The sequence below is a fragment of the Fusarium phalaenopsidis genome (genome assembly GCF_050370095.1).
Source record: "Fusarium phalaenopsidis strain FUZ10S chromosome Unknown contig_32298, whole genome shotgun sequence".
In the NCBI taxonomy this organism is placed as follows: Eukaryota; Fungi; Ascomycota; class Sordariomycetes; order Hypocreales; family Nectriaceae; genus Fusarium; species Fusarium phalaenopsidis.
The window spans coordinates 2,432,445-2,451,300 of NW_028145407.1; the positions used below are offsets into that span (position 1 = coordinate 2,432,445).

General features: G+C 52.4%; 7 protein-coding genes across 7 annotated transcripts; 3 read left to right on the forward strand and 4 right to left on the reverse strand.

Annotated features, from left to right (window-relative positions):
* Positions 1-3,248: 3,248 nt before the first annotated feature.
* On the reverse strand, positions 3,249-4,582 carry LRP88_07312 (uncharacterized protein; the record flags this gene model as incomplete). The annotated part of the gene is made up of 4 exons (XM_083243842.1): positions 3,249-3,285; positions 3,336-3,531; positions 3,583-4,065; positions 4,267-4,582. The coding sequence occupies 4 exons, from the start codon at positions 4,580-4,582 to the stop codon at positions 3,249-3,251; spliced, it is 1,032 nt and encodes a 343-aa protein (XP_083101066.1).
* Positions 4,583-5,569: 987 nt separating this feature from the next.
* Positions 5,570-6,205, forward strand: LRP88_07313 (uncharacterized protein; the record flags this gene model as incomplete). Its single annotated transcript, XM_083243843.1, has 1 exon — positions 5,570-6,205. The coding sequence occupies one exon, from the start codon at positions 5,570-5,572 to the stop codon at positions 6,203-6,205; it is 636 nt and encodes a 211-aa protein (XP_083101067.1).
* Positions 6,206-6,332: 127 nt separating this feature from the next.
* On the reverse strand, positions 6,333-8,243 carry LRP88_07314 (2EXR domain-containing protein; the record flags this gene model as incomplete). Its single annotated transcript, XM_083243844.1, has 1 exon — positions 6,333-8,243. The coding sequence occupies one exon, from the start codon at positions 8,241-8,243 to the stop codon at positions 6,333-6,335; it is 1,911 nt and encodes a 636-aa protein (XP_083101068.1).
* A 754-nt stretch (positions 8,244-8,997) lies between these two features.
* Positions 8,998-10,021, forward strand: LRP88_07315 (NmrA/HSCARG family protein; the record flags this gene model as incomplete). The annotated part of the gene is made up of 3 exons (XM_083243845.1): positions 8,998-9,171; positions 9,227-9,641; positions 9,693-10,021. 3 exons carry the CDS (start codon positions 8,998-9,000, stop codon positions 10,019-10,021), a joined length of 918 nt encoding a protein of 305 aa, XP_083101069.1.
* Positions 10,022-10,327: 306 nt separating this feature from the next.
* On the reverse strand, positions 10,328-12,456 carry LRP88_07316 (uncharacterized protein; the record flags this gene model as incomplete). Its single annotated transcript, XM_083243846.1, has 2 exons — positions 10,328-10,439; positions 10,487-12,456. 2 exons carry the CDS (start codon positions 12,454-12,456, stop codon positions 10,328-10,330), a joined length of 2,082 nt encoding a protein of 693 aa, XP_083101070.1.
* A 1,225-nt stretch (positions 12,457-13,681) lies between these two features.
* On the reverse strand, positions 13,682-14,852 carry LRP88_07317 (SDR family NAD(P)-dependent oxidoreductase; the record flags this gene model as incomplete). The annotated part of the gene is made up of 4 exons (XM_083243847.1): positions 13,682-13,742; positions 13,791-13,913; positions 14,174-14,568; positions 14,796-14,852. The coding sequence occupies 4 exons, from the start codon at positions 14,850-14,852 to the stop codon at positions 13,682-13,684; spliced, it is 636 nt and encodes a 211-aa protein (XP_083101071.1).
* A 1,768-nt stretch (positions 14,853-16,620) lies between these two features.
* LRP88_07318 (general substrate transporter) lies at positions 16,621-18,372 on the forward strand (the record flags this gene model as incomplete). Its single annotated transcript, XM_083243848.1, has 4 exons — positions 16,621-16,723; positions 16,781-17,124; positions 17,175-18,168; positions 18,221-18,372. The coding sequence occupies 4 exons, from the start codon at positions 16,621-16,623 to the stop codon at positions 18,370-18,372; spliced, it is 1,593 nt and encodes a 530-aa protein (XP_083101072.1).
* Positions 18,373-18,856: the final 484 nt, after the last annotated feature.

The following is an 18,856-nucleotide window of genomic DNA, read 5'->3' on the forward strand; positions in this document are numbered from 1 at the left end:
TGTGGTCTCCGCCAACAAAAAAGCACAGGGAAGCGGAGATGACGAGTTATTATGTATTGGACGACGAGTGTCTGAGAGAGAGTGGAAGAAGAGCAAACAACTCTCAACCCCTGCCCTCCAGCTCGGGAGGAAGCACGCTAGCTTCAAGTGAATCTGGCTCCCGATCGCGGTGATCCTGGCCTCTTGCGAAGTAGGGCTGCCTCTAGCCCTGGCCTCTTACCCTTGTCTTCCGATATGTCAACCCGCCAGTCCGGGAGAGCTGCTTGGGGGACGGGCCACCACACATTGAGATATCGGAAGAAGGCCCCAGCTCCCCATCATCAAGTTGGCAAGCATCGAACGCTCAGACGGGGATCGTGCAGCAACAGAGCCCACCCCTTACCGAAAGGGCCAAGCAGTTGTGCAAGGATAAGCCGTTTTTTTGTCTAGTACACCCCCTACGCAAATGCAGATCGTCGCAATAGCTCGGGAGAGCCGTGTTTGCTTCTTGCTCATTCTCCCAGAGCCCAAGGGCGGCAGGGGAAAGTGGCTGAGACAACAGGGCAAGGATCAGCGGCGCCCACGGCCAACCACGGGTGCCTTTTACAAGCTGTGAGGGATCAGCGCCTCCCCAGTTGCCCTGAAGACCAGGAAAAAAAAGAGCCCTTGCTTTTGGGGGAGGAGGAGATTGTGTGTGCCCAGCCAAACCCTGTCAAGCCACTCTTTCTACAGGCGCAGCGATTTTCCTGTGTCTCTCTCTTGTTGTGTTTTCTTTTGCTGGGCCTTGGCCTTGTGTTCAGGCGCCTCCATGACGAATAATGACTGCTCGTGGCGCCAGGTGATTGCTCTTGACCGTTGTGATGAAGGACGACAGATGCAGGCCATTTGGTGAATACGGCCGAGACACGGGACGTCGCGAGAAAAGGTCAGTGAGTTTGTATTACCGCAACACGCGAGAACAATGTTGAGAGAGAGAAATTCGACAGAGTTTGTTAGCTGTCTCTCCTTTGGGCGCTTTCGAAACCGCCTTCTTTTCCTTCCCCCTCCTTCTTCGAACGCCCGTTGAGAGTGTCTCGAGCTGTCACAGCACAAAAGTCAGTTTTTCTCCACGCGACAGACAGGATCTTGATGTGTCTAGAGGGTTGCTGTTGACTCAAGCCCCAGCCTGCTCCTCGTGCGTGTTTGCTACCCTCCCTTGCAGTCTTGCTGTGGTGGTGGCATCACCCTCCCTTACACAGCGTAGAGCACGAGGCCAGACCCAAGCCAGCCAGAGGAGGCGTCTTCCTCCAAGAGGCGGGCTGAGATGGGCATGGGCTCCACTGCGATGATCACCACGTCCAACCAAGTGCCTCTGTCCAGCGTTGGTTCCTGGTGCTGGTGCTGCCGTGAAAGCTTGCTTGCGGCAGTGAGATTCCACATGGACATGGGTCTTGACTGGCAAGGTCCACCATCCCCAGCAAACGGAGAATTATTTTTTTTCCCGCTGTCCCGCCCTCCCTCCTTCGGTTCTTGGGGATCGCTCAATTAATCTCATCCCTTCTGTCGGTGTCACGCTGAAAAGAAGAAAGGAAAATATGAGAGGTCGTCGCCAATCTCTTTGGGGTTGCATTGAAGCCGGCGTTTCCCCCACGCTCGCCGCGATAAACGACGACTTGAAAGGGTCGATCTCTTTCAATTTGTTGGTGATGGATTTGATGCTCTGGCCCACTGTTCATTCACACACACACGCACACGCCTCGAGCTACCGCTGGCCCGAGGATGCCGTGAAATGGATTGTGACTTGACAAAGAGAGCACGTTTGTCCTCTTCCGTAGACCACGAGGCGTCCTCTCGAGACAATGGCACCGAGCGAAGGCTTGGCCTTTGCTTGCTTGTTGCTCAGCCCTAGCCCATCCAACGTGGACGGAACCTGTTGGGAGCGATGCCGGGGGCTTGTGAGGCGTTTTTGGGGGCACATCGTCAGGCCTGGATCCAATCCTATCGACCTTGTTGACTAGCACGAGGACAATATCTTGCACCCGAGACGATCTCAATGTGCCAAACGAGATGGGCCTTGGAGGCCTAGATCTTTTATTTTTTTTTCCCCCTCTGTCAATGCGCCTTCCAAATGAGGGCCAAGCACCCGGTCGGCGAACTGGTAGACCGCAGCGCTGATCAACAGAATGTTGTCGTCATGGTCTCGTCGTGGCTCGCCTACCCGATCTCTATCGAGCGTCCCAAGTCGCTGGATCACTCTTTGGCGCAAAACTCTGACAGCGGCTTTGACCCTGTGCCTTGTGCCTGTCTCTGATAGAAGGACGCTTTTGGCTGAAGTGAGCGAGGCGTTTAAAACGGTCCAAGCTGCACTATGGCTTCGGGTAAGCACGCGGCCTGTGCTACATTGCATTCTGTCTCTTCTCAATGGTGTGAATCAATGGGCTTGTTTCTCTCTTGTTTCGTCACAATGGCGAGATGTTTCGACCGTCAGACCTCTTTTTTTTTCCCGCTAAACCTCGGTGCCGTTCGCCTTGACCACCTCTTTCTCAGCTCGAACCGAACCTCGGTGTGTTCACGAGAGGTTCTGACAAGTTGACGAGTCCCTTTGTGAGCTGTCAGGAGATTGCGTTGTGGGGGATGATCGGCATTGAGGGCCGGGGTCGGGTCCCTCCCAGCCCGCGTCAGGCACACAAGGGTCTACTGCAGTTTGAAATGACGCAGCATGGCAGGTGAGAAGTAGGGCCGAGATGTAAGCAAGAGATCCCCAATGCAGCAAGGTTGGGTTCTTTTCTAACAGTGATCACAACCGGATTCACATATGCCGAAAGGTGTCGGCCCGCTCTTGAACGACAGGCACAACGTGGGCCTCTTGTTTTTGACAAGTCTAGAATGGGGAAATGGAAATGCCATTTCTGGCCTGTTTAATGTTGCCAAGAGCCCAAAGGGACTCGTCTTCCCGCTAGCCTAGACTGAATAGTAATCCACTGCCCGTCTGTCTGCCGGCCGGACGGCACTTGGTTGTCTCAACCCGCCTTTTTCTTCAGCAGAGCAACAGTTTGACTCAGTAAAGCTGTCAAACTCACTGAAACATGTTGGACAGCTTCTTCACCGGCCAGGCACGTGCATCTCGAAACTTCTCCACGACGCCCCGTAGGGCTCGACGCTCGTAGTGGTCCGTGAAGAAGTCGCCGTACAGCTCCATGCCGAACGCCGCGTGGACGAGCGCCGGTGGGCACGCCGGATGGCACAGACTGATGCCGCACAGGTCCAGGATCATCTGGCGCACCTCGTTCTCAATCTCCCTCCATCGTGCGCGTGAGGTCGAGTGGCCTCTTTGTGACGTCAGCTCCTATCACTTGCTACAGTGCCGAATAACTCACCCGAGGAAAGGGTTCTCCGCCATGAGAACCATCTTGGCAATTATACACAGCTGCATGCTTGTGACCTCAAGTGCGGAAGCGTACCAGATTGTCGGAAATATCTCCCCGTTGGACCTGTCAGCTGGACGCACGAAATAAGGCTGGTACTCTTGCAGCGCCTCTTCCTCAAGCACCTCGCCCTGTTTCTGAAGCCGCACTAAACCATCTGTCAACCAAGCTCTTTTCAAGGTAAATATCGTCGACTCACGCCATTCTTGCTCGGATCCGTCAGCCCAGCGCCACTTGGCCACTTGGGCCGTGTGTAGTACGATCTTGTTCGCCCTGGACGCCCCTCGACCATATTCTGGGTCTAGAATCATCTTTGGTGGGTGTCGTTTGGTGAATGAGTGATACAGCTCCTGGCGTACAGCCATCCAGTACGCGGCCTGAATTAACGACCGTCGTCCGAAGAGTGTCTGTGATGGCGGGCTTCTAAGGACCGCGTCGATAATTGCCAGAAAGTTTACCTGCTCTTTCGAGCGCGGACCCTCGTTCTCGTCAACCTGACTATCGCTCCGCGCTTCTTCCTCTTCGTCGTCAATTTCCTCTAGCTGCCGTAGAATCACGGCCGTCGCTAGGATGCATTCGAGACGATCGTCGTCTTGGATGGCGTGAAAGTCTCGCAGTGCTGGTATGCACTTGAGCGTGTACTCGACCGCATCATGAGGTGTTAGCTTCGGAAGAAGTTGACCTTGATACAGAATTCCCCGTGCTGTCCTGTATTTCGGTAACCGAGTCAAATGCCGAGCTGCGAGTGCAAATATCGCGTGGAGCAAGAAAGGGTGTTGGCGTGCTCGGATCGGCACCACCAACTGAAAATGCCGTCTCTCATCGCAAAGGTCGAACTAGTGCCGTTTAGCCAAGTTTTCCATGTAATTTTAATGGTGGAAGCGCACCCAGTGTGACAGCTCTTCCACAAAGTATCGTAATAGGCACGCTTCCTGAGGATCCTTGAGCGGGAATGTGGTTGATTCTCCCGGCGCATGAAATGGCTGGGAGTGTGGTGAAATCGCATTAATGTTATTTCTGTTCTGAGACTGACCATATGAAGGTGAAGGGTGGTCGGGGTTTGAGAGATATCCGCTCGAAACGCTGGTCAAGTCAGGGGGTGAGCGTCCGGTTCCAGGCTGCCAAGAGGGTGGTGTTTGGTAGCTGGGGGAGCCGCCCGCTTGGTGTTGTGAATCGATAGAGCGGTTAGAATGAGACATAGGGAAAGAATGACTGCTTTTCAGAGAAGGTAGCTCATTGAATCCCGGCTCTCTCGGCCCAGATGTCGCTTCCATCACATCCGTCCCTGCTGTTGAGGCTGACCCGGGATGACCATCGAGTTGATCCCCCCGTGAGTTCACGCAGACTGTGATAGTCAGAGTAAATTTCCTTGTGAGTGGAATAAAAAAATTATGTAAACTCACACTCTTTAATCTCCCCGCTCACCCAAGTCTGGTTCGTGTTGAACGGTGCCATCGACGCATTCCGGAAAACCGTCTTTTTGGCAGGACGGGCGCAGGGGAGATTCTTTGCTTGACACCGATTACATCTTGGCTTTGCTTCGTCGCCTAGTGTTAATATGCTCGGTTAGTCTTGAAAGAAACAAGATGAAGCTCAAGATCCAGATGGTGATACGTACACTTGACATGCTTCTCTGCGAGGCCCGTCAGCGCAAGCCCACAGCTCTCACGTCCATCAGGCCGCCTCACCTTTACACTGGAGACATGGTCTTTTAGCTACTGGCATGGTTTCCTAGGACTCCCCAAGATGTCGGAAACGCAAGAGTAGGTAATCGAGGGTTTGTCACTGGCTCCCCCCGCCACAGAGATTATCCACCTCTCACGGTTCATCAGGCATGCGTTGCTTTTGCCATCACGTGAGGGGTTTCGCTGTTCTCTCCGAGGTCTCGCAGCTACCCTGTACCTTGCCAAGATGTCGCCAGTTTTCCCTGACACGTTGCATTTGAACCTATATTGATGTTGAATCAGTGATTTTCTAACAGGGACAGTTAAATCCCGGTGTTTTAATGCAGAAATTACTTAGCATGCAAGCACTGTATCACAAAGATCTCTGTTTCACCCTAGCGCATTGCATTTAGCGTCAAGATCCATCAAGATGTCAGCCTCATGCTTCACCACTTGCATACTGCAGCTCAATCGAACCATTTCTACATCTCTCCAGCCTAAGAACCTTGCATAAACGGAGCCATGTCAAGGCAAACGAGATCCACCGCGAAAAGGCTAACTCGGATACGCGCAACCACTCCCGCGACGCGTGTGCCTGACCAGGAAAGCCAACTCTTTGACGACGTGAACGCGTGGGAGAGTTGGCTTGATGAGAATCACAATATCAACTCGGGACTCTGGCTTAGATTGGCTAAGAAGGATTCTGGGGTTTCTTCTATCGCCTACGATGAAGCACTCGACGTCGCCTTGTGTTTCGGGTGGATCGACGGTCAGAGAAAGGCCCTCGACGCGCAGCATTTTATTCAGCGATTCACACCGCGTCGCAAGGGGAGTCTCTGGTCGAAGCGCAACGTCAACAAGGTCGCGTCTCTCATAGAATCAGGGAAGATGCGCGCTTCTGGCCAGGCCGAGATCGACGCGGCTCAAGCAGACGGGAGATGGGAACGGGCGTACTCTTCATCTAGCAACGCTGAGGTGCCCAAGGACTTCCAGGCGGCTCTTGACGACGACAAGGCAGCTGGCGAGTTCTTCAAGACCATCAATCGATCCCAAAGGTACTCTTTCCTGCAACGCCTGGAAACGGCCAAGCGCCCCGAAACGAGACAGAAAAGGATCGAGCAGTATGTCACGCTGCTGGCGAGTGGAAAGTGTCTATAGGTCTACCGCCGGGTCTGAGGTTTCCAGGTGTATTAAGAGGCCTTGATCAAATAGAATCTGTCTAGAGAACAAGCCATGATTATGTAGTTTTGGTCGTGTCTGGCAATGTACGTAATTGGAACACGCGTCAATAGTCGTCCTCGTCGTAGGCCCCTTCGCCCTCTCCGTCCGACTCATCTGCCATGCCGAACATGAAGGGGTTCCTCTCCCTATCATCTTCATCTTCATCCTCTTCGTCCTCGCTATCCAAACCAGCAGTCCGGCTGCTTCTGTCGTCTTCACCTTCTGAATTCTCTTCTTCGATGGGGTTCTCCTGTCGGTGCAGACGTAGCCGCTCGGCCAGAGACATTCGTGCCGGTGGCGCATCTTCTTCGTCCTCGTCCTCATCTTCTGACTCGTCTTCGCTTTCTTCATTCTCCTCATCCTCGCCGTCGCTCGATGCATCGCTATCGTCGGCATTTTCATCTGGTTCTTGCTTGGGGGCGCCTCCGTCCTCCTCATCTTCGTCATCGTCATCGTCAGATACGACAGCTCGAACTGAACGCTGGCTCCTCCCTTGGGACTGCACAGGTTCCTCATCGTCATCGTCCTCAGATTCATCGATGCGATCAGTTCTCGCTCGTTTAGCTGGCTGCACATCGTCGTCTGACTCGTCATCGGAATCTGACACCACCCGTCGCTTGCGTCCTCTGGGCGCTGGTGCGGTTTCAGGTTCTTCAGGATCGGGTTCTGGGCTGGAGAAGTGTGCTCCTGAGCCGTCATCTGATGCTGCATCCAGATCGACGCGGGAAGGCCCAGGCGATCCTTCGTCCAAGGAAATCCCTTCATCCGAATCTTCGTAGGTTTCCACAATCTCGTCGTCATCGATACCGTCGCTTTCATACTCATCCAAGTCGGTCCCGGATTCATCACCACCGTCTTCGTTTTCCGACTGTTCGTCTGAGCCCTCACTATCGCTGTCGTCGGGGTTGAGACCAAGGGTTTGTAGCATCTCAAATCGTCGCAGGCCACGCTCAAATTCAAAGACAACCATGGGCCATGCCTTGATGCCTTTTCGAAGCAAGAGACCGTCCAAGGGTTCTGGCAGGTTGTCCAAATCCTCATCTCGTTGCATCTGGAACTTGGCGAAATCGGCATGGTTGCGTAGGTCAGGCCAGCAGTACAACCACTGTAGGTTCTCTCCAAAGCCGGCCTCTCGCTCAAAAGTTTGAGTGTGGTAGCGATTGATGAGGTCGGAAGTGCACCAAGCCATTCTGGATTTCCGACAATTTGCAAACGATAGGCACACAAAAAATGACTCTAGCTGGTCGAATTTGACCAAAAAGTTGGAGACGGCTGTTCCATCTATCTGATCGAGGGAGCTCCAACCACTGAGGGCGAGATTTTTGATTTCACTGCCAAACTCTGGGAGGTGGAAGACGTGATTGCCTTCTGGGCTGCGAAGTCCGTTTATCAAGACGACATCGGAATCCCGGTTGAAAGGGACAACTGCGTCTCCTGCTCCGGCATCCATACTGAGAGAATGGGGAAAGGCGTTGGTGGCCATGGCGCGTGATTCGTGATGGACTGCAAGGACAGTTCGGAGGGTCCTGGTTTGATCATCGAGCGCGATGCCATCACGCACAGTCCAGACAAAAGCGCTGGCCGCATCTGGATGCCTGGCAGTTCCATATGAGATGCTGAAGTCGAGAACACGGTGTCGCGCGCGTAGCTCTGGACAAAACAGTTCCCAGATGCGTTGGCGCAGTTCGATTGGTAGGCGACAAAATTGTGGAAAATGGGCCTTTGTCGAGCTTGGAACGCCTCGATCTAGCTCGTCTTCGTCAGAGGACTCCTCGCTGGACTCGTCCTCACTGCCCTCGGCGGCCATTGTGTCGAGTAGGCCGCCGCCATCCGAGTCATCGGAGCTGCCATCATCAGAGTTGTCATCAGAGTTGTCATCATCGGAGTCATTTTCGCTCAAATCCTGGTCGCTCGGTCTCTCGTCGCTATCGACATGATCATCCGAGTTTTCATCGTCGATGGGAGATTTGGCCATTTTGTTGAGTGCGCTGTGAGGTACCCGTGGCGCGTCAAGCCACGCGTGGAAAAGTTGCGATGCTGAGGTTCGCAGCTGGGGTGAGGTCACGTGAGCGAGCTTCAAAATTCACGTGATTTGGTGAGATGAATGCAGGGAGGGGATGGCGGCCTCATCAGGCATTCAAGCTGTCACTGCATCCTTCAATTTCGTCGCATCGTTTCTTCATTTTCGTCCATCGCCTCCTCGACTTTCGCATCAGGCACATTCCAAAACCCATACGATCCATACGTCAACATGGCATTTCGGCATTTCGTCTTCTCCCGAAGACCCATTGTTTGAGGAGGCCCTGACTAATCGGTTAGCGATCCAACCCTGCATGCTCGCTCATCGACTCAGGCTTTGTCATGCATCCACCGCCCGAATAGCTTCGCGCTACCCCCCCGCGTCGGCCGCCTCTGATTCGACCCATCCCGTTAAGGCTGAATCTTGCCCGGCCTTGGCATTCCCCGACGCGCCGAAGTACAGTGAGTTGATGGTGGCAGACGCAGTCAAGGTTCAGATTGGTAAGGCCCTGTAATCAGGCCTGTAGGCATACGGCGCGCTACGCACCAACCGAGGGCGCCGGTGCAATCATCACCACCGTGTCATGGAGCCTGATGGAGGTATAAAAAAAGGATCGCTGGCTCCTTGAGTAGCTGTTTTATCTAGCATCATCAAATACCAGCTTCAGCATCTTCAATCGCATTTATTCCACATCCTTTCAACCGCAATCATGTCCAAGATTCTCACTGTTTTTGGCGCCACTGGCAACCAGGGTGGTTCTGTTGTTCGAGCCATTCTCAACGACCCCGCTCTCTCCAAGGAGTTCAAGATTCGTGGCATCACCCGTGATGTTTCCAAGCCAGCTGCAAAGGACCTCGCCTCTAAGGGCGTTGAGGTTGTCGCCGTGAGTGATCAATTGCATTTCATCCAATTTACCATAATTCTAACTCATCGTTCAGGCCGACATGAACACTTTGGAGCAAGCTGCCCCCGCCGTCAAGGACGCCCACACTGTCTTCCTCGTGACAAATTACTGGGAGACTGAGAAGGGCAACGGAGAGATTGCCCAAGGCAAGGTTGTCGCCGATGCTTGCAAGGCTGCCGGTGTTAAGCACCTCATCTTTTCATCTCTTCTCGACACCAACAAGATCAGCGGAGGCCGCCTCACTCACATTAAGCACTTTGAGGGCAAGGCTGAGATTGAGGAGTACATTCGAAAGATTAACATCCCGGCCACTTTCGTTCTCCCTGGATTCTTTATGTCGAACCTGTTTACTATGATCCGCAAGAATGAAGAGGGTGGCTACGCCTGGTCTCTCCCGGTCTCGGGCGACAAGGCCCAGGTGCCTCTGTTCAATTCTGGCGACGACAATGGTGAGTTGAACATGGCACGAAGAGTAAAGAAGTCCATCTAACAAATTCTAGGCAAGTTTGTCAAGGCTGCTATCAAGCACTTCCCTGACACCCTCAACAAGCGAATCTACGCTGCCACCAACTACTACACTCCCAATCGCATCATCTCCGAGTTCTCCGAGGTCATTGGCAAGCCCGCCACCTTTGACCAGATTCCCTCAGACGCCTTCAAGTCCTTCCTCTCCCCTCACGTCGCCCAGGAGATGTTGGAGAACATGCTGTTGCTGGAGGACCCCGGCTACTACAACAAGGCGGACCTCAAGGAGAGCGCTGACCTGTTGGACGACAAGCCCACCACATGGAAGGAGTTTGTCCAGAAGTACAAGGCCAAGTGGGAATAATTTTGGGATTAACATTAAGAAGTTAAATCTCATCTAATGAATTAAATAAATGTCAGATACGACTACATTGTGTACTAGCTGCCACCAACCATAGTATGGAGCCTTGAAGCATTCTTAGCCTCAGTTGCAAAGTAATTTGTATGAGAAGACTGTCGGTCAAGTGACTCTTGTTGGCATAACATGATCCTTTAGATGGAAATACAAAAGTAGCGACATAACCAAGTATTGCTCTATCAAGATGGCCCGGGAATATTCTGCTGTAAACTTCAAAACAACGCTCCTTTATGTGCACACATCAAACACAATCTATGTCCAAACCGTTGTTTCCCCGTTGACAGGAAAGTCGGCCCAGTTGTATTCAAAGACAGACCAAACCTGCTTCCTCTTTTCTTCTGTAAGTGTCCATTGCAGGTCATACCTAGAAAACATCAGTTAGGGCGCTCGAGGTGTTGAAGTCTAACATACCAATACTGAGCAATGCTATGGGGATTCGTAGCCATCGCACGCCAGAAAACGAGGCGAGGGGTGAGACGGAAGTTGTGCAGCTCTGGATTGAAATCAGGTGCAATGTGTCCAATGTCGCTATCCTCTGCTGGGTACTCGTCTATTCGAGGGTCGACAAGATCGATGAGGGTCGCTGCTATACGTCCCTCATCATAACTCATCTTTCTCTTGTCGCAAGAGTAGTTTTCGAGATCGGGACCCACTATCACAACGTTTCCTAGACCATCATGCCATCGATAGGCGTACTGAAAGTATTTGCCGTCGACGAGGGGTGTGTCGTACAAGGCCATGAGACCGAGTGCGCTGGCATAGCCCTCCGAGATTGATGTCGTCGTTAGGTCATTAAGATTACAAAAGTTGTGCACCCCTCCAGCAAAGAGTTTTGCTCTCATTCGTGCCAAGTAATGGATAAAGTGTCCATACTCATGTCCCATAGTTGCTGGGACCTCGGACTGGCTGTCGGGAATGCTGATATATACCGGATCAGCTGTAGCATCTGAAAAGAAGGCACCGGAAGAAGGAGCTGGATACCAAATTTGGACTTGTGTCAGTTCACCGTCCCTGTTGGCGATCTCTTCCTTAACGTAGGATGAGAGGTATTCGTAGGCATCAGCTACCCAGAGGGCCCGATTGTACTCAGTGTCCTCAAAGTTGACTGTGACTTCGATGGTTTCGCCTGATAGGACAGTCCACTGTTGTTTTGCCAGACTCTTGCGTATCTCGCTCTGTACAAAGTCCTCCGTTTCATCTCGCCGGGTTCCGATGGTGTAATGCTCGCCCCGGAGGATCACGTAGAGAGTATTGGCAACGATCTTGTGGTTTTTTCCAATGCTGAAGGTAAAAGTCGCCTCTCCGTTCACATCTGTAAAGGCTATCGAGGACCAAGGTCCAACTCTGTATCCTTCGGGTTGCTCGAAGAGATCCGCATATGCTATGATTACCAGGTGGCGCAGTGGCATTGTCCGGCCCCAACGGTCCGTGAAGGTGAATTTGGCCTTGACGTATGCGGGCACGATGTCGTCTCGGGTATCGATAGATTTCTTGTCATGTTTTGAGTCACATAAACAGGAGAAGGATGGAGAATGCTCCGCGTACACGGTGACCGTGTGATGTATTGTCTCGGTAACAGGTGAACATTTCGAGGGTGGGAATGACTGCGACTGATGGATTGACTCTTGGACAGGTACGGAAGGCTTCTCTGGTGTAGGGGTATAGCTGACTCCTGGGTTGGTACTGAGAACAGGGTTTGGAGGCACCGTCGACGGGATTACTACTGGAGATGGCGTAGTTGAAGGCATGGAGGGAGCCGTCTCGTTCTTTTCTTTCGGCTCCATGTGGTCGACTGGGACATAAACTCCCGGTGTAGGCTTTGTCTCAGCCACCGTAACGTTGTCGATGCCCATCGGGACGATGGCCTTTCTCTCCCCCACGATCTCGTTGTTGATGTGATAAGCGTGTTCCGAGATATTGCGTCCTGACCACCATTCTTGTTCTCGGTTGTAGAAGAGGATAGCTCCGCCCGTCTCGACTGAATACCGACCATCACTCCCATCGTCGACGTTGACCAGAATGAGCAAGTCCTCCCAGCCGGTTGTAGAGATGCTGAATCGAAATGTGTGTTCAACCTCTGGGGTTGCGTTCGTGGCTTGAACAACTTCGCTGTACACCGATGTGCGATTATAGCTGGTCTCATTTGCCGGGTAATATGGAGATGTAGAGAGGTCTAACGTGAATGAATCTGCCTTTGATGCTACACGATGGAAGGTGATGGGAACGCGGACGTCGAGGACCCTCTCGTGCTGGTTGAGGAATTCGGGAATGGCGAGGATCTGGCTCGCGATGATAGTGGCTCGCCAACCGACATTTGGCGCGGTTGCATGGACAGGAACTATCCATGCTAGCCACGCCAAAAATGCCACGACACGCATCATTCCGGGGTGGTTGACAGTGGTAGGGCGGATGTTGAGCAAAGGCTGTCTGGGTGGTATTAACAGGGGAGAAGTCGCACATTTTAAAACTTGACAGGCTATTGTAAGCTTAAACTTATGTTTTTTTCAGCGATATGCAGCTGACATGTCGACACCGCATGGGGAAAATATCGATAGCCTAGCTGAGAGACGGAGTGAAGCCATCTCAAGCCGCTTATCCCTGGGCCATCGCCATTGGCCAAGCAGGGTGCCTCCGAGCCCAGGGTCGAGCACATTAACGGAAAAAGCCGCCCCCTACGGGAATATCTAGCACAGAAAGAGACATGTTTCTAGGGACTTGTGTGCGTTTTAGGTCACAAGCCTCCACCTTTTGTCGAGGCGCAATCCATTCCGCGCTGCTGGTGCCAAATAGGGCTGGTCTAGACCTGAGCTAGGGCGCCATGAAAACGGCGGAGTGAGGTGAATTTAGCCCTGCAGCCCCAAGCCAGTGAGCACAAAGCCGCTAAATGGCTGCTTTGGAAGGAGCCGGCATTTCAGCGCGGCTGGATCGAGAGCCAAGCCGGCAAATGAGATGCGCGGGGAATGACGTTGGGCACATGGGTTTGCTCGGCAGCAGTAAATCCCGAAGCCTCTCGTGGGAGGCTATGGACCTGAGAGACCCTTGGGACGTAATAAGAACCTCAGATTCGGGATAGAGGATTCTATGTCGCTGTCTTTGAGACTCGGGTCAAGCCTCATCTTACTGCGCATGTCAGAGTATTTTTAGCAGTTTGAAGCACGCCTTGACCAAACACTTCTGCAGAATTCATGGTCTACTAGGACAAAAGCTCATGTTTTGTTGGGCTGCAGGTTGTGAGAGACTTGCCCGTGCTAACGTCTGTGGTGCTCGTTTTTCTCCGAAGGAGTCAGGTCCTCAGCCTCTAACAGGGCAGTTTGGGCTTTGTTCAAAGGTTCAGACATTTTCCAATATAGTAACAGGGCATGCTGGACAGTTCGAGTAGGCCCCGTCTTTTCGCAGGATTGAGATTGATTGATTTGCCATGTTAGATCTGATCTAAGCTGAGGACCAGAGGAGCAGGGGCGTGTCGGGCTTCACAGTTTGTTCACACGATGTGGTAAAGCAAAGCACCATAGATGCCTTTATAAAAGTAATGGCAGGTATGATATGCATAGAGTATTGACGGAATTAAGTTGGCAGGTGTCCCTTCAGTGGCTTGACGCCTGATGCCTATCTCAGTCCTCCAGCCAGCAAAATCTCCTGTCCCGTCATATATCCCGTCTTTGCCATCCTTGTTTCATGTCAGCAGTGGAGTTTAGGGGTTGACTAGAAGCCTTACATTGTCACAACGTTTGCGACCTCTTCTGGAACTCCCAGGCGGTGTACGGGGATGCTGGCTGCGATGGCCAGTCCTGGATCTTCCTCTCTCAGCGCCTCAAGATCAGCGTTCTTCTCCCATGCCCTTCACCCAAAGTCAGTAAAATTCTGTTTCTTGATGGAGGAATCCGTACTGTGACTTGGGAGTTGGTATCATGCCTGTGGATCCAATCAAGGCGGGAAGAACCTGTAATTGAAGGCTTAGCAGACTATCAGGGTTGAGGGCATGGAAGTGCCTTACGATATTGACAGTCACTCCCTCTGGCGCAAGCACCGTAGCAAGGTTCAGGCCCATAGAGCTGTTGAACGTTAGCCATATTCTGCTTAGACATGGGAAAAACTCACCTGAGAGCTCCCTTGGTAGCTGCATAGTGGCATCCATTAATACCACCTCCTCGACTAGCAATGCTTCCAACGAGGATGACGCGGCCCCAGCTTTGGGAGCGCATGCCTGGGAGACATGCCTTGGTGACCACAAACTGACTCCGGGCATTCACCTCCATGACTTCGTCCCAGTTGTCCTCCTCGATATTCTGGATATCGCGGATACGTTTTCCGACGCCAGCGTTGGCAACAAGAATGGACACTGCGGAGTGCCTTCCAGCCACTTCACCATGGCTCAACACATTGGGAACAAGTGCCCTCGTGGCATCACGGTTAGAGAGGTCTGCAGCAACACAGAAGAATCGCTGCTCTGGAAATGAAGCCTGAAGCTCAGAGGCCAGAGTCTGGGCCTTCTCCTGCACGTTGGGGGTGCCTTGTCAGCCCGGGTCTCGAACCAGGGATATCGGCTGAGCCAAGACACTTACTTGACTCGAAGAATAGTGCAAAGCTACGTCGCAGCCCTCGGCAGCCAGGGCCCTAGCACATGCGGAGCCGATGCCTCCAATGCGTGGATGTTAGCTGGGGAAGGGCCCTACACACATGACTACATGGAGAGGGAGGGGTAATACCTTGCGCCCGTTACGAGGGCCAGACGACCCTGAACTCGATTATCGACTGGCTTGATGTGATATGTCGTCATGGTGAACAGCTGTGAGATGTTGGGATGTGGGAGCGGAGATGTACTACCGAGATGAGACCCGGATAAGAAGAAGCAGACGATGCACGAGGACAGAGTCAAAGCAACGACAAAGTGCGGGGTATTCTCGTCCGAAACGCCGATCCGCCGAAGCTATCCCCGGATTCCCCGCTAATAGCAAGGATCTTGAGAGTTTACTGAGACGACATGTTGCACAGCCACGATGAGAATGAACCATCTAGACAGATTCGGGTCATGGTACATGGGCTTCGAGATGTTGGATTGGGTGAAGCAGTGTATTTTCTCGTTGCCTATCGTCCATCTTGGGGATGTCTTCCGAGTTTCGGCTATGTTGATTCAACTTGATGTTTCTGATGGCCAGAGAAGATAGATTTGAGATACCCTTCTATGAAACAGCTATCTTCCTAGCATACCAAGAGAGTTTGACCGATGATACCTGTCTGTGGAGTAGAGAGTCCGGGGAAATTAAGCTTAATTCTAGATAGTATCACGAACTAACGACGTCTAAGCATGCCTGTAGGGACCGGACGATGACAATCATAGCCTCGCAAATGGACCAGATCTGTGTCGTCGTAGTCTCGCATCCCTGTGCTCGCGTCCGAACATTCCCGATCTCACAGCCTTGACAATATCAAGATGCCGAGATGTCTGCGTAGGGTCTACGTGCCCTCGAAGTGAGCGAGCCAGTCAAGAGGTTGGTTTTCGGCGAGACAATACGCAAAAGAACCGGGATCCGGGCGGTTAGGTAACGAAATCCAATGCCAAGAGTCTGACGATGGTGCAGTCTGGGGTCCAAAGTGTCCACTATATTCCTGCCATGCGACGGTAACATGCGTGGATTAAAAATCCCTCGTCGGAATAGAGGAGACAGGGTCGTATTTTGGGTCCCTTTTCCGTATGTGCCAGCCTTTGTGATCGAACGTTTCCGGCCCAAGTGAAACTGAGGGGGGGTAACTCGGAGGGTATTTCTGTCTACCGAGCGACGATCGAATCGTTGATGGTGGCACAACGCTGTTGTATCTAGTTTAGCTGCGTAACAAGCGAATTAACTGCCGCTGCTTAATTCTGACTCAATTTTGCCTCGGCATCCATTATCCACGTTTAATGGCCGGCGCGCGTAGATCTTTGTCTCTTCGGGGTCGTCTACACCGAAGTTTGGATATCCCCGCCGTGTACCCTGATCCCAGCCTGACGAGTCATGACCCTCTCGCGACCAACATCTGACTTGGCGTAAGGAATACTCATTCGAGGTTTGTATTATGTATTTTTATCGTGACGGTATTGTATGAGCTATTAAGTCGACGGCTGACTTGGGCTCCTCTGGCCGATAAAATGGCCACCAAACTTTGCAAAAGGCGCGATATAATACGTAGCCGTCTCGTTGCCGCCTCGCAAAGCCGCTGATCCCAACCCTTATTCTTGGCAGATCCACCAATGCGCTGATGATTACATGTAATACGCCGAGAGCGCAACACCATCCCACCTTGTCTCGAGGTCACGGATCACCAAGTCCAGTCCCAACTTCCCCGTGGGGAACCAGACCGGGGCACGACGGCTGTTGATCATGGCCGTTTCAACTTGCATGGGTGGGCTTGAACCTTGTAGACCTTGTGATGTCGTCGATGACTAGAAAAAGGGTCCGTCTCCCCCCGCTGTGAAGAGTACAACAAGCATTGCTACACGTATTGCATCTTACACTCTTCTCAACAACGGTCTAAACCATCTGTCTTCTCTCTTCTCTACTCAATAAATGGGCTTCAATACTCATGCGTCGGGCACCAATGATCCGCCTGCAGTGCGGAACTGGCGTATCCATCTGATCGCCTTGGTGGCCAGCATGTCTGCGCTCGCCAGTGAGTCTATGACAGCATGACCCCCTGTGATGTGTGAATGCTGAACTTTTGAAAAAGTGGGATACGACACTGCAGTTATTGGAGGCACAATGGCTCTTGAATCTTTTATCCGAGACTTTGGGCTCGACACGGCCGATAAGACGGAGCGCGATACGCTTCAGGGCAACATTGTGTCGACGTTTCAAGCCGGTTGCTTCTTTGGTGCTCTCCTCACCTTCCCCATTGCTGAGAAATGGGGTCGCAAAAGGACCATCATCGGCGCAGCTTTGGTCTTCTTGCTCGGCGGTACGCTGATGACGGCTGCCAATGGTAATATGAGCATGGTGGTTGGTGGCCGAGCCGTAGCTGGACTCGGAATCGGAGCCTCCTCTCTGACTGTGCCTGTCTACATCGCCGAGACTGCCGTAAGTTGATTCTTGCTCTTGAAAAGTCCCTGATCTGACATTTATAGCCACCATCAATTCGTGGTCGACTTGTTGGTATCTTTGAAATTGCCTCACAGGGAGGTGGTATGCTTGGCTTCTGGATCAACTATGCCACCGATCGCACCATCGATGTCAACTCCAAGACTCAGTGGATCATCCCTCTTGCTCTGCAGCTGGCTCCGGGCTTGGGACTCGCCATCGGAATGACCTGGTGTCCCGAGTCTCCTCGATGGCTTGCACGTGGCGACCAGTTTGAGGCCGCCGAGAAGGTGCTCACCATGATTCGAGGACTCCCGTCTGAGCACGAGTATATCCGTCATGAGATGGGCGAGATCAGAGCCCAAGTGGAGGAGAGAAGTACTAACAAGATGAGCAAGAAGGATCAGTTCAAGAAGCTGTTCCAGAAGGGCGTCCGCAACCGCATGGGTATTGGCATGGCCCTCATGTTCCTCCAGAGCTTCACTGGTGTCAACATCATCACTTACTACGCTCCCCGAATCTTTGAGAGTCTCGGAGTTCCAGGCACGTCGTTGAAGTTGTTCTCGACCGGCTTCTACGGGATTGCCAAGACGCTTGGCATGTTCCTCTTCACCTTCTGGGTGGTTGAAAAGGTCGGTCGGCGCAAAGGCTTGATCTGGGGCGCCGCGCTTGGCTGCATCCCCATGTGGTATATCGGAGGCTATGTAATGAGGGCTGACCCGGCAGCCGCCGCCGCCGCCGGGGTTATCAACCGTGATGGCTGGGGATACCTGGCCATTGTGTGCGTCTACATCAACGCCGTTATCATCTGCGCGACTTGGCAGGGCATCACCTGGACGTATGCATCTGAGATCTTCCCGCTCGACATCCGCATGCTGTGTGTGGCTGTCACCACGGCCGATACCTGGTTGGGATCATTCATCATAGCTCGATCGACGCCTTACATGATTTCTGATCTTGGATATGGAGCCTACTTCTTTTTCAGCGCCATCTTGGTGTGTATGGGTATCTGGTCCGTTTTCTTTGTCCCAGAAACGAAAGGTTGGTTTATCCTCTTGCAATAATAAATACGGGTGTACTGACGCATCTTTAGGTATATCTCTCGAAGAGATGGATGCCCTCTTTATGAAGCCAGTCTACAAGACGGTATGGGCACAAATACGGGGCAAAGAGGTGCTGGCCGCTGATCGCCCTGACTCTCCGTTCGATGATGACGAGAAGGCAAAGGAGCTCCGAATACCTTGAACATTCGGGCCCCAAGATGGATTCTATCTTTAGACTACATACCACTGAGGGCTATAGCAGGCACTTTGATGCAAGTCCGATCAGTTTAGCTGTTCCAGGGTAATAGACTTGAGTATTTCCATCATTCCAATGATTCCAGAAGCCTCAAATCGAGCCTTAAATTAAGGTCCAAATTAGAGCTACCACACCAAAACATTTTAGGTGCTTATCGCAGACCCATGTCGCCCAGCCCAGGGAACTTTTGTTCGGGTGTGGGAGGGGGGAGGACCCGGCCAGGGTACGAAGTAAGCAGGAGATTATTGAACCAAGGGTTGACTGATTGTTTATCAATAGGGATGACCTCGTTATTTCGTCAATATTATTTCCTGCTTCTTCAAACTAAGCTCTCCCGACTGTGTGGTCACTGTCCAGGATGGCAGGTCAATCTTTTGCTGACCGGGCCTTTTCCCCGCAAACTTTTCCCAGGCGATGAGATGGTTGTAGC